Raw genomic sequence first — 14,698 nt, forward strand, 5'->3', positions numbered from 1 at the left:
ATTCCAACTTTTCACTAGCTTTGGTGGCCCTCTCTTTCCACTCGTTGATTTGGTCATTTGATGGAAGACTCCTCCACCAGTCTAGCAAGAGTGGGGGCATGCTAATCATACCAAAACTGGGGACCTCGTGCCTCATTTTCTGCAAAACAAAAGGGTTAGGCCCTTACCTCCACCAGACTCGACTATTTAATATCAACAATTAGCATAAATGCATCTAGTTCTCCAAATAAATGCACAGAATGTGATGATGTCCGTTTGGGTTTTAGGGAAACCCAGTGGACTTTGGACAAGACTATCTTAAAGGATCATTATGTGGACAACATAACTGACCCGGCTAGGTTTGACCATGATGCATGCATAGATAAATAGAGTAAGGTTTCTATGGAGTTTTAGATTGGTACCCTTGAGCGGACAACTCAAGGAGGAAAGGCATGAAACCGTCGACTACACCGTTGATCGACTAGTTTTTCCGCAAATACGCCTTTTTCAGATTTAGGAAGTGATAATATTAGAAGAGCGCAACCACTCATTATAAGTGTTAATATGGTATTTTGTTTGGCACGAGTGGAATATGATGTTGAAAACATGTTTATGCAATAACTAAAGCAGGTTGTCACGTATTTGCACATTGAGAAAGTAGTAAATACAACAGTTCTTCATAATTTAAAGCAGTAATAAAGGAAAGCAGTAAAGGAAAGCAGTAAAAGAAATAAAGAAAAGAAACAAAAAGACAAGTCAGTTTTGTAGTTGAAAAGGGGAATTGAATGCTTAAAGGTATTAAACAAATAAAGGCATATAAAGAAAATGTCAAGCCACAATAATACTCTGAAATGGTAAAAGCCTAAAAGATCCCCAGCGGAGTCGACATGCTGTCGCGCCCCCTTTTTCTCGAGCGAAATCGGGTTTATGACATTTGGGAGGACAACTCATTCCCTTTTGGGAATTGGGTTTGAATTTAAAGAGTCACCACCTAATGATTAGGGTGCATTAGGACACCAAGAGAGTTTGATTTGAGTAACCAGAGATAGGGTAAGGGCTTGAAATTATCCCAAGGGGAAGGTATTAGGCACCCATCAAGATCCACTTGTGTGGTTCCCGGCCAGACTATTATTGTGAACTTAGGTGCAAATAACACGTAAACAAATAAAGCTTCAAATAAGAGGGGATTTTCACATAAGGGTTTACAAAGAAATAAAATTGGAAAGAACTAAAAGAAAGCTGATTTTTTCTTAAAAAAAGAGTTTGAAATTCTTTAAAAGAGATAAGAAATAAAGGAAAGGGGGTCATAAGTTTATTACTAATATGGATCACCCCACACAATACCCGGTAATCACTCCTTAAAGAGGGGTTACGCGTGGCATCATTGCGTGGTCATCATATCCATATCTACCTTTCCCACCCTGTTAAGGCATTAAAATGCGGAATGGTCTCGTTTACTCATTGCATGCCATTACCCGCCCCAATACTGTCAGTCTCAGAGGCATTTATGACTACTAATCCTAAAGAGAAGGGATATCGGCTTATTTGTAGTTTCAAAGGTAAAATTCTAAGGTGACATGCAAGAACACATATAACAAATTGAGGGAAAGCACATAACAGGCAAAAGGGCTCAGATATACCTCCTTTAGTCAAAGAAGCACGTAATTTAGTATGTCTTGCGCATACTATTTAGGGTCTGATTAGATACTGAATGCGAAAGAACTTAGAGGTTGAGGCAGACTGATTTATTACATATTTCAGATAAGAAGCACGAATCAGGCCTACCTGTTAGTTGTAGTTAATAGAACAGATTCAGTTTACAGTTATTACCCTAAGGCTTGCCTAAATGTTAGGAAAAAGGTCCTATAGGCATGATTCAAAAGATAGTAAAACTTGAAATAAATTATTTGAAACCCTATATGCATACTCGTTAAACTGGCTAAGTGAGAGACTCAGATTATTAAAAGAAAGGAAGAATTCAAACAAATTGATTATAAGCTTTGCAACTGACAGTATCTATTGTTACTGATTTTTATATCTAACATTAAGTAAGGCGAATCAAATTTAATTAGAAACTCTTATAGGCATGCTTTCTAGGCGTTACTGATTTTAAAACCTTGTAGACGTAGTATAAAAATGCAGAAAACTTGTCTTAAACCTATGTACATGATCTCTAGATGCTGAATTCTGTTTAAGACATGATACCTAAGTGCAATTGAATGTTTAAGTCCTATAAGCATGGTATCTAGGTGAAGAAATTTGTTTAAGACCTATGAACATGATTTCTATATGAGAAAATGGATATACAGGATTTAGAAAGACCTATAGGCATATTTTCTATATGCATATGCAGAATTTAGATTGACTTATAGGCATGATTTCTAGACGAAATTAGCAGACCTATGATCATGATTTCTATATGAAAATGGACATTCAGAATTCCCTATAGATATGCTTCTATATGCATTTGAATGTGCAGAATTCGAAAACCTATAGACGTGGTATCTATGCAGAATTCAACATTCCTATAGACGTGGTATCTATGTGAGAATACAGAATTCAGAATTCCTATAGAGATGGTATCTATGTGAGAATGCAGAATTAAGAATTCTTATAGACATGGTATCTACCCTTTTTGCATACATAATTACCTGCCCTTTTCACTAATCAGCCCCAAATGTTTATTACAAAATTATTACAGCCCAGAATAAAGTAAAAGAATATATTAGAAATTAAAAGTAAAACCAAGGAGAGCCTAATTCAGACTTCATGTCTGAAATATGAGGTAAACCAACTCCAAGAGATTCATTATCCAAAGCCTTTCTCCCATTTGAGTGTGTCAGAGTTCCCTAAGAGTCTCAAATGAACTCCGGGCAGTGCTCACACCCAAACGTATTACCAGATTAAGACAAGTGCAGTATGAAACGGCCAGCCCTCAAGTGTCCAAGTTCAGAGGAAACTCAAGGTCCCAAATCAAGGCTCACAAGAAGGGGGCCGAACTTAAAGACTAAGAGAGAGTGCAAGTGCAGAAACAGAATTCTGAGAGGGGGAAAGGTGAAGGAAAACAGCTACAAATAAGTACACCCAGGGGTACAGGGGAATGTGGAGGTTGTAAAGAGCCTATTGCTTAGGCAAGGGTAGGTTTTAAGCATGCTCAGCTACGGAGGATGCTAGCATGCCATAAGCTTGTCAAAACACACATTAATGGAGGCTAGGATCCCAAGGGATCAGGTTTGATTCATGGGCAACAATTTACATATTTCCATGCTCCAAACCATAGCATAAACACACAAGGGGGTGGGGGAAGAGGGATTCCTAATAGAACAGGCAGGAAAAGAAATCAGTAATGCTGAACTATACAGAAACAGTAAGTAGTCATGGATACAAAAGCGTAAATAAACACATTATTGTGGTGCTAAAGCTTAAATCAGGACATACCAGTTTCGAAGAAACAAATAGAGAAAAGCAGTAGGTCTTGTAAACAGGCCACGGTGCAGACAAGAAGAGAGAATACTATTGTGAATAAGTGTGAGTTCAAAAAGACTATGAATGAGTGATTGTCTGTTTTGTGTCAATGCAAAAGTCAGGTATTTATAGTGTGATAACAGGCAGAAAATAAGGCAAGAAAATAATTATGGGACTGTGTATCAATTAAAAATCAATCAGTATCAAAGACTTCCTTTAATCAAGGAGTTAAAACCAAACGGTAATAGACAGAAATTATTTAAGGAAGGAGATCAAGTAAACATCTTGTGCAAAGTAGATAAATGGGCGAAAATACATAGGAGTTTAATTTAATGGAAGAATTAATGAAGAATCTTTGAAATACACAGTTAATCAAATAAGGTAAGAAACACAATTAATCAATCAGCACATAGTAAATCAAGGAGTCAGGGATTCAAAGTTATAAATAAACCAAGTCAGAATCGAAAGGCTAAGGGAAAGTTCTCGAATCAACCCAAGAATCAGGGGAATCAGTAAAACAAAAAAAGAACCAATCAGACTCACATAAGGAGGTCTGAAATCAGTTCCAAATTGAAGGCCATTTTAGAGGGAAACTCAGCATATAAAAGAGTATATGAGTATTAAGCAGGCAAGGCTGAATTTAGGACAAAGAGAAACATCGTATAGTAGCAAACACAGGTAGTCACATAGGTCGATTCTAGTTACTCAGTAACAGAGAAGAGAGAGTATCGAAAAGCATACCAAAAGGTCAAGTAAAAGACCTTATAGAGTTTTAGCAGGGAGTTAGAATCATATAAATAAATAAAGATTCAGAAATACAATCGAGCAGTAGATGAAACATCTTTCAAAAACTCGAATAGGTTTAAAGAAATTAGGGTTTTGAAACCAAACAAGTTCAAAGATGAAGAATAAGCAAATCACATAGCAAGTAGTCTCAAAACTCGAATGAATCCCCAAATCTAGGGTTTTCTTCGTCAATCGAGTATAGAGATGAGAACAAGTAAATCAGGCAGAAATACTAACGAAATAATTTCAGAAATCTCAAAAAGGAACTAAGACTTTTAACGTGCATATTCCAGCAGAGGAACAACATAAAGAAACACAGTAGAAAAGCAACATAGTAAAAACAGCATAAGAAACCCGGTAGAAGAACAACGTAAGAAACAAAGTAGAATAAGAACAACATAAGAAATATAGTAGACATGTTTTTTTTAAAAAATCAGAAGAGCTTCGAAATAAAGTAACAAAAAACCCTAAGTCAGAAAAGACGAAGGTTTTGAAAGCAAAGTTTTGAAAGAAACTTTGAGAAAATGTTTAGAAGCTTAGAGTAAACACAGATCTACAACGGATCTAAAAGAATTGGAAGAACCTTGAAGATTAGGGTTTCAGAATAACCCTAGATAGTGAGAAAGGCTTGGAAAGTCATTGATCTTGGCAGGAGAAGTCAAGATCAGGCTTGAACAGTCATAGCTGGCCGGAGCAAGGCCGGAGATGACCGGAGACAGCGAAGCACCGAAATAGACCAAGGTCTGGACCAAACTTCCTCAGGGTCTGGTCTTGAAAACATAATAATCAAGCAGGTAGGGGTCATAGGAGGCAAATACCGGCTTTTAATGGTTTTAGAAGCCATCGATTCAAGCGATTTTAGGATGGAAGTGGAGGGAGGCGGCTAGGGTTTCTGAGAGATAATTGGGAGAAGGGGGGATTCAAAGGCGACTAATGGTGAGAAATGGTTAGGGTTTGGGGGGTAATGGGAATTAAAAAGGAAAGATTAAAGGGTGGTCGTTGATCATTTTGATCAACGGCCTGGATTGAATGGGGATCCGGGCGGGTCATTTTAAAAGGGTCATGGGTCGGATAGACTAGGATTTGGGTCAGGGTAATTGGGTTTTAGGATTGGGTTTAATTGGGTGCCAAATCAGGCCAAAATTGAAATGCAAATGGGTTAACATTTAAATAGCCACTTTTCCCTTGTTTAATTTATAAAAAATAGTAAAATAATTTTTGGGAGTAAACTAAAGGTACTAAAATGATTAATAATATATAATTATAAAAATAAAAAATACTGGAGTCAATTTTATAATTATAAACATAATTAAATCTTGAAATAAGCTAATATTGCAATTATATGCAATTTTATCTTAAAAAATATCAAATAAATTTTGTAAAAATATGCAAAAATTATGTTAGCTACATTTTAGTATGAATATGAGAATCTAATAAGTGAATTGTCAAATGATAATTTTGGAAATAATTATTGGGCTTTTCCTGCTAAAATAAGGCAATAAATTGATTTAAAAAATCTTTAAAAAAAATAAGAGAAAAATATTGAATCCTTAGGACATACTTATATATGCATATACATGCTATTTTGAGAGTATTTTGCATATTGAAAATATACAGGAAAAATTGGGTATCAACATTACTATTGCCCGAGGGGCTTGTGAGGATTTTTGAGTGAGTAAGGCTGAGGGCCTATGTTGTGAGGAAACACTGATACTGATTTGAGGCCAAGGGCCTGAGATATGTATGCCACGAGGTGGCTTGATTGATATGAGGCCGAGGGTCTAGTTTGATGCCACGAGATAGCTTATTATTGTGCTTGGGCTGTAAGGGGCCCCTCTAGGAGTCTGCACACCCCCAGTGAGTGCGGGTACCCATTGTGATGTGAGATTGAGCCTGAGGGGCTGGTATTGTTATATGTGATTACCCGAGGGGCTGATACTGTTCTGAGATGTTGCTCGAGGGGCGGATTTGTTGATACTGTACCCGAGGGCGAAACCTTTATGTGTTTATTTTTCATAATTGCTTGTCAATTACCTGCTTAATTGTTGGAAAAGGCTTTTCAGGAAGTAAAATTTGATACAAAGTATTTTGCCTATCTTTAACTGAATCACTGATTTTTAAATGGTTTTATAGCTTCATTATAGAATGTTTTGTGCTTTACGTGATTTCTTGCTTTCAGTCTTTATTTACATTTGTTACTCACTGCACCCATGTGTGCAGATTCAAGCATTGATGATCCTGCCAGTGCGAGTTGAGAGCTCCCGACGAATGTTCAGAGTTCACGAGGTAGCTGCTTGACATCCGCAGACCCGTGTTTCTCCCTCTTTATCATTTCTATCTCTTATCAGACATTCATAACAGTTCGTAGACTTTTCAAACTTATATTAGATTTTATAGATGCTCATGACTTGTGACACCCTGTTAGGGCTGTGTTGGGTTGTACTTCCGTATTTTTATCGATATTATCTGCTACTTCGTATTATTAATCTTGTCTTAGACTGTTTTACTGTTGTTTTAACTGTTAAACATCGAATTGGGAATAGTTGGTTGGCCTTGTCTTCACGAGAGGTGCCATCATGACCGGGTCCGGGTTAGGGTCGTGACAGATAAAGATAATGAAAAGTAAATCTTTGGAAATACATCATTATTTGGGAGGTTGTTTACCTGCTATCTGACTTTAGGAATTATAATTGTTGTTTTATAAAATTCCCTGGTCTCCTCACAGTATTAATATATTATCATTGGACCACTAGTAAGTGTCGAAGTCGACCTCTCGTCTCTACTTCTTCGAGATTAGACGGGATACTCATTGGGTACACGTTGTTTTCGTATTCATACTACACTTGTTGTGCATTTTTGTTGCACATGTTCATATGTGTGGCTAGTGGCATAGTGACATGGTTGATACGGAGACTCAGGTGAGTTGCATTATTCGAGATGACCGTAGTTAGCAGAGTCTCCTTCAGAGTATTGTACTGTATTTTCATTTCGGTCCACTTGTATTCCGGACAGTTACTGTATTTTATTTCATTCCTAGTAAATGCTCATGCACTTGTGACACCGGGTTCTGGGATGATTATAGGGTATCTTGTATTAACTTCTTAACATTCATATTTGATTTGAGACGATTATCATCACGTAAAGCACAAAGCATTCTATAATGAAATAGTAAAACCATTTAAATATCAGTGATTCGGTGAAAGATAGGCAAAATCCTTTGTATGTTTTACTTCCTGAAAAGCCTTTTTCAACAATTAAGCAGGTAATTGACAAGCAATTATAAAAAATAAACACATAAAGGTTCGTCCCTCGGGCACAGTATCAACAAATCTGCCCCTCGAGCAACATCTCAGAATAGTACCAACCCCTAGGCATCACATAGAACAATACCAGCCCCTCGGGGTCAATCTCACATCATAATGGGTACCCGCGCTCACTAGGGGTGTGCAGACTCCTGGAGGGGCCCCTTACGGCCCAAGCGCAATAACAAGCCATCTCGTGGCATCAAACTAGGCCCTCGGCCTCATATCAATCAAGTCATCTCATGGCGTACATATCTCAGGCCCTTGGCCTCAAATCAGTATTAGTGTTTCCTCACAACATAGGCCCTCGGCCTTACTCAGTCAAAAATCCTCACAAGCCCCTCGGGCAATAGTAAAACAGTGTTTCTCAGCCCAAACATCATTTAAAATGTCATTTAAATATTATAACTGAGTAAACATGGCTAAGTAGTAAAACAATGGAAAATAACATGATTGAGTTCAAGTATAAAGTCAAAACAGTGAAGAAATATCAATAAAAATCCCCGAAGGGTTCAAATAGTTGGCACTAGGCCCAAATATGGCATTCAACCCAAATAATGATGATAGCAAATAGTTTTCAATCAAATACGCGGTAAAATCATCAATCCAGACGGACCAAGTCACAATCCCCAATAGTGCACGACCCCACACTCGTCATCAAGCGTGTGCCTCACCTCAATATAGCACTACGATGTGCAATCCAGGGTTTCAAACCCTCAGAACATCATTTACTATCATTACACACCTCGAACCAGTTAAATCTCTAACTCGCGATGCCTTTGTCCCTCGAATCGGCCTCCACCCACATCGAATCTATCCAAAATCAAAACGAGCACGTCAAAATATGCTAAGGGAACGAAGCCCAAACAAAAATAATCAAAATACAACACAAATCCCGAAATTACCAAAACCTAGACCCCCGGGCCCACGTCTCGGAATTAAATAATTTTTACCTTAATAGATTCCTTATCTCCCCACAAGTTCATACATATCAAAAGTTCTCAAATTCGACCCCAAATGGTTCTTCAAATCCACAATTAAAGGCCTAAGTTTCCAAGCCCTAGTTTCCCCAATTTTAACCTTTGATTTCCATAATTTCTAGCTCTAATCCATGAAATAATAGCATAGGAACGAGTTTTAGGTCCAAATTTCTTACCTCAATGAAGTTCTCTTGAAAATCCTCTCTCAAATCGCCCAAAAAGCTCTCAAGTCGAGGTCAAAAATGGTGAAATAGCTCAAATTTGCGAAATGAAATAACTTATATGTTCTGCCCAAACATTTTCGCATTTGCGGCGTTATACTCACTTCTGCGATACCGCATTTACGGTTAAATCCTCCGCTTCTACGGAAATCACTTATCCCGCCTAAATCGCATCTGCGACCACACTTCCGCATCTGCGACATCGCAGATGCGGTCACCTTACCGCTTCTGCAGTCTCTGCTTACCTGACCTTTTTTCGCTTCTGCGATAGATCTCCCGCACATGCGGTGCCGCACCTGCGGTCCTCAATCCGCAGGTGCGAAAATACCAGAAGCAACAATTTAGCAGCTGCAACAACAATCCAAACTTCCCGTTAACCATCCGAAATCACCCTGAGGCCCCCGGGACCTCAACCAAAAGCACAAACATATCCTAATACCTTATCCGAACTTGTTCCAAACATCAAAACACCTTAAACAATATCAAATCACCCAAAACACATCGGATTCAAGCCAAACTTTCTAAAATCTTCCGAATTTCGCTTTTGATCAAAAACCTAACCAAACCACGTCTGAATAACCTAAAATTTTGCACACACATACCAAATGACACAACGGAACTACTGCAATTCTCGGAATTTCATTCTGGCCTTTATATCAAAATCTCGCCTATCAACCGGAAAATACCAAATTATCAACTTCACCAATTCAAGCCTAAATCTACTCCGAACCTTCAAAACTCATTTTGATCACGCTCCTAAGTCATAAATCACTTCTCGAAGCTAACCGAACAATCGGAACTCACATCCGAGCCCTCTAACACATAAGTGAACATCTAGTTGACCTTTCCAACTTAAGCTCCCTCAAAAGAGACTAAGTGTCTCAAACCTTACCAAATTCCTTCCGGATTCGATCCGACCAACCCGATATCGCATAATATGGATAAACAAAGCATAAAGAAGCAGAAATGGGGAAAATTGAGCGGTAAATCATGAGACGACTGGCCAGGTCGTTACATCATCAATTTATCTCTGGCCAAGAAAGGCAAATGTCAATATTTATAAATCTCAAGCAACAATACAAACATGCACATATCATGCTGAGGTCGTACGGCCCGATCCAACATAAATGTAAAATGTGCACTGCCGAGGGTCGAACGGCGCAAACCATAGATACATCTATTACCCTGCTCGCGAATCATCCATGCAACGCGGTCAACATAAAATAAACAAGCACCATGCTCGCGAATCATATATGCGGCGTAGGTACACATAGAATCACATATTCAAACAGCTAATCAAGACTTCATTAGGGAACAACTATCCAAGGAAAATCCAAATTCTCCCTCTTTAATGATTTAAGAAAAAAGAAGTTTAAACCTTTTAGAAATTCATTTATCAATTCGATAGAATTTAAGCAATTCAAACCGCCAATAGGATTACAAATATTTCCAATTACAATATGCTTTTGGGTCCTAGACTACCTGGACAATAACATAATAGTAGCTACGCACGGACTCTCATCACCTCGTGCGTACGTAGCCCCCACAAATAGGAGCACATAACCAATTAACTCACCTATGGGGACAATTCCTTCTTATAAGGTTAGAAAGGAGACTCACCTCGCTCCGAAGATCCATAACCGGTATTCCACGCCCTTTTGAAGACTCAAATCGATGCACAATGCTCCAAAACTAGCCAATAATTATGCAAATCCATTAATACATGTTTAATTACTCATTACAATCCAATTTATAGCAATTCCTAACCTCGATCGAAAAGTTGACAAAATTGCCCTTGGGACCACGTGTCCGGATTCCGAAATTTTTCGAAGATAAAGTTTACCCATGAACTCAGGAACTCAACTATATGATTTTCTCTTAATTTTATACCCAAAATCGTGGTCAAAATCCAAGAATATCAATTTTCTAGGTTTTCACTCAAACCTCAAGTTTCTACCAATTTCCATGTCCAAATCCGCATATAATCATGTATTTAACTAAAAACTAGCATAAATTACTTACCTCATGCTTGGTGGTAAAAATGGCACCTCAAAGTTGCTCCATAATCGGCTCCAATGGAAGCAATAGGGTTGAAATGAACCCAACCCCCGATTTAAAAGAACCTCACTACCTCCAGCATTTCCGCACCTGCGGTCCCTCGACCGCTTCTGTGGTTCCGCAGGTGCGGCCTTTCTACCGCTCCTGTCATTTCTCATCAGGCCCCCTTTTCCGCTTCTGCGCCTCAACCACCGCAGGTGTGGTCCCGCTTCTGCGGCTACATGACCGCATTTGCGGTTTCTTCACTTCTGGTCAAAACTGCGTCTGCGCCCCTCCTAGACGCTTCTGCGGCTCTGCACCTGCAGCCCAATTCTCGCAGGTGCGGTTACACCAGAAGGCAGCAACTTCAGCTCTTCCTCCAAATTTTAATTCGATCTGTTAACCATCCGGAATCCATCCGAGGCCCCCGGGACCCCAACCAGTCCTAAAACATACTACGGACTTGCTCGAGGCCTCAAATTATATCAAACAACGCTAAAATCATGAATCGACCCCCAATCCAAGCTTAAGGAACTTTAGAATTTCAAACTTCTACATTCGGTGTTTAAACCTATCAAATCACGTTCGATTGACCTCAGATTTTGCACACAAGTCATATTCGCCACTACAAACCTACTCCAACTTCCGGAATCGGAATCCGACCCCGATATCAGAAAGTCAACTCTCGGTCAAACTTCCCAAAAACTTTCAAATTTCTATCTTTAGCCAAATGACTCCAAAATGACCTACGAACCTCCGACTTTACTTCCGATCACGCTCCTAATACTAGAATCACCATACAGAGCTAGTCCCAGACTTGAAATCTCAAACGGACATTGATAACCCTAAAATGCACTTCAATCCAAACTTATGAGATTCTTCCAAAAATGCTAACTTCCACAATAGGCGCCGAAACGTTCGCGGGTTTTCCAAAACCCAGTCCGAACATACGACCATGTCCGAAATCATCATACGAACCTGTTGGAACCTTCGAATCCCAATTCCAAGGTCATTTACTCAAAAATTCAACCTTAGTCAATTCTTTCAACTTAAAGCGTCCGAAATGAAAATTCTCTTTTCAAATGTTCCACATAGTCCAGAGTTCGAAACCAGTTAGTCACATATGCCCCTTATTTTTGTTTTTTTTAATATACATCTGTTTTCCTATAAAAACGACAAAGTTTATATTTTTTAAAATATCCCCCCAATTCCTAAACAAATAGCCCCAATTTCCCAAATAAAAAAATGATCAGCTCTAAATCTCTAATCCCAAATCCTTTGATGCCTCTTTCTCTCTCTCTCTCTCTCTCTCTCTCATTCAATTTCAAAGAGAATTGTTTCCATCGTCGTCTCCTCCGTTAGCCCCTCCCAAGAAGGTCGTTTTTCTCAAATACAAAGGGCTTCATCTTGGTATCTAACTAAAAGTTCAGGTTATCAATAAGAACCAATTCTAGTTTTCCAATTTTCTAGTATTTATTCCTCTTTTTCATAAAGATTTAATCCCAATAAATTTCCTTCACCTCTATGTGCTTTCTTCTCTTTGTTGTAGTTCAATTTCAAAGAACATTGCTTCATAGTTGTCTCCTCCATTAGCCATAAACCACTACCGCTTCTCGTTGGATCGCCTCTCTCGCCGCCAACCCGTCAATTGTCACTATCAGGTTTCTCTTTGGTTTTTAATCTTTTTTCTTTCAGTTACAAAGCCTAAAAAAGGCAGGTTTTTCAATTTTCTAAATATATGTGCTTTCTTATCTCTGTGCTTGTGCATCCCCTGTTGGTTTACCTACAACAGTGATGTGTGTCGCTCACTCTATTTGTTAATCATATGGCTAAATCAGTTGTAGTCGTAGCCCCAAATAAGGTTCTGTATATTTGTTATACGCTGAGAGAAATTGATGCTGTGGAATGGAAATACTAGTGCTTTGTGTTTAAAGGAAGCAATTGTTGATTACCTTGCTCAATATTCTTTATGCTTATCTTATGTTCGTGGACAGTGCTATAACGGAGCAAGCAATATGCAAGGGGATCTACGTGGCATCAAAACTTTGATTCAACAAGAAAGTAAATCTGCTTATTCCATTCATTGTTTTGCACATCAACTTCAATTGACTCTTGTTGTGGTGTCCAAAAATGTCTTGAAGTGGGAGAACTAGTATTGTTGGTTTCTAACGTATTGAATATAGTGGGAGGTTCTTTTTAACGTATGGATGATATTCGAGAATCTCAAGCAGAAAAAGTTCAAGAGGCATTAGATATGGGTGAACTTGAAACTGACAGGGGTTTGAACCAAGAACTTGGTATTGCTAGAACTTTATTTTTATGTGTGGCTCAATTGTTGATGCGCTTGATACTATTGTTGTAGATGCCCAGACTTTAGAAGAAAGAGCTAGGGCAAAGGGATATCTTACAACTTGTCAAACATTTGAGGTTGCTTTCATGTTGCACCTAATGAGAGATGTTTTGGGGATCACAAATGAGCTTAATACAACTTTACAGAAAAAGGAGCAAGATATTACAAATGTTATTCTACTTGTTGAAGTGGCAAAAAGACGGTTGCAAAGCTAAGAGGGGAAGAATGAAATTTACTTGTTGATAAGGTGTCTGCATTTTGTGTCAAGTATAACATTGTGATACCAAACTTTGATGATCTATATGTTAACTCTAGAAGATCGCGATGTAAAGTTGTTGATTATACTATTTTACATCGCTATCACGTCGATGTATTTTTTAAGATTATTGATTGGCAAGTTCAAGAACTCAATGCTCGTTTTAATGAGGTGACAACGAAGTTGCTTATTGGAGTAGCTTGCTTAAATCCAGTTGACTCATTTTCCAGTTTCGACATAGTAAAGATATTGGGAATGACTGAATTGTATCCTGACGATTTTTATGAAAATATACCAGTTACTCTCAAGAATCAGCTTGAAACTTATATTATTGATGTTCGTGATGTTGATGAAAGGTTCTCAAATCTACAAGGACTTGTTGATCTTTCTGAAACACTAATTAAGACAAAGAAGCATTTGAATTATCCGTATGTGTTTTGCCTTGTGAAATTTGCTTTGCTTCTACCAATTGCCACTGCTACAGTTGAAAGAACTTTTTCGGTGATGAAGTTGATCAAGAGTGAATTATGAAACCTAGTGAATGATGAATTCATGAGTGGTTGTTGGTGCCTTATGTAGAGAGAAAAATATTTAACACCATTTCTGATGAGACTATTATGAATACTTTCAGGAAATGAAAACTCGTAGAGGACAATTTTAGTAATGTATTTTCGGTTTTTTAATATTAATAAATATTTATTTTTGTTGACTTCTTTGTATATTTGCTGCTTCGCATTTGAACCCGCTTGATAAAAATTTTGGATCCGCCACTGTATGGAAGGCATTAAGATTAATATGACAATCTATAGGTAGAATAGCATATTGTTCAAAATTTTCCTGATGAAATCAAACCTAAAATTTAAGAAAAATTAGATGAAAAACATAGAATATTAGCAAAATCAGTAAAGAAAGTAGTCAGGAACACGAAGAAGCTCATTTCAACCTTCAAAAGTAGTTAAATGTCATTCAAAATGTCAAATATTATTCAATTGTACACTTCATAATATACTTGTACAAATAATTATATAATATTAGTCTCTGAGCGCACCCCAATTTAATGAATATATAATTTTAAAAATTATACAACTAAGATATTTGTGTATGAGTTTTAAAATAAAAATCAAAGAAAAAAATGTAACTGCTTGAAAATGATAAATGTTTATCTTATTTAGTTAGCTTAACAAAGAAAGAAAAAGGTCTATGATTACGTTGTTTATAAATTAAAAGTTAGTGGTCTTCCTCTTTGACTTTGTTTCGGGAACAATTGGCCACAAATTGAATCCATCTGAGAGATGTCTGCAATCTTCATTATTTTATAAAGA

At 37.8% G+C, this 14,698-nt stretch overlaps 1 protein-coding gene across 1 annotated transcript; it reads left to right on the forward strand.

Moving 5' to 3' along the window:
• The first annotated feature begins 12,973 nt into the window (after positions 1–12,973).
• On the forward strand, positions 12,974–13,907 carry LOC107772169 (uncharacterized). Its single transcript, XM_016591661.1, has 3 exons — positions 12,974–13,067; positions 13,133–13,322; positions 13,436–13,907. The coding sequence occupies exons 1-3, from the start codon at positions 12,974–12,976 to the stop codon at positions 13,905–13,907; spliced, it is 756 nt and encodes a 251-aa protein (XP_016447147.1).
• Positions 13,908–14,698: the final 791 nt, after the last annotated feature.

The sequence above is a fragment of the Nicotiana tabacum genome, chromosome 11 (assembly GCF_000715075.1).
Source record: "Nicotiana tabacum cultivar K326 chromosome 11, ASM71507v2, whole genome shotgun sequence".
Classification (NCBI taxonomy): Eukaryota; Viridiplantae; Streptophyta; class Magnoliopsida; order Solanales; family Solanaceae; genus Nicotiana; species Nicotiana tabacum.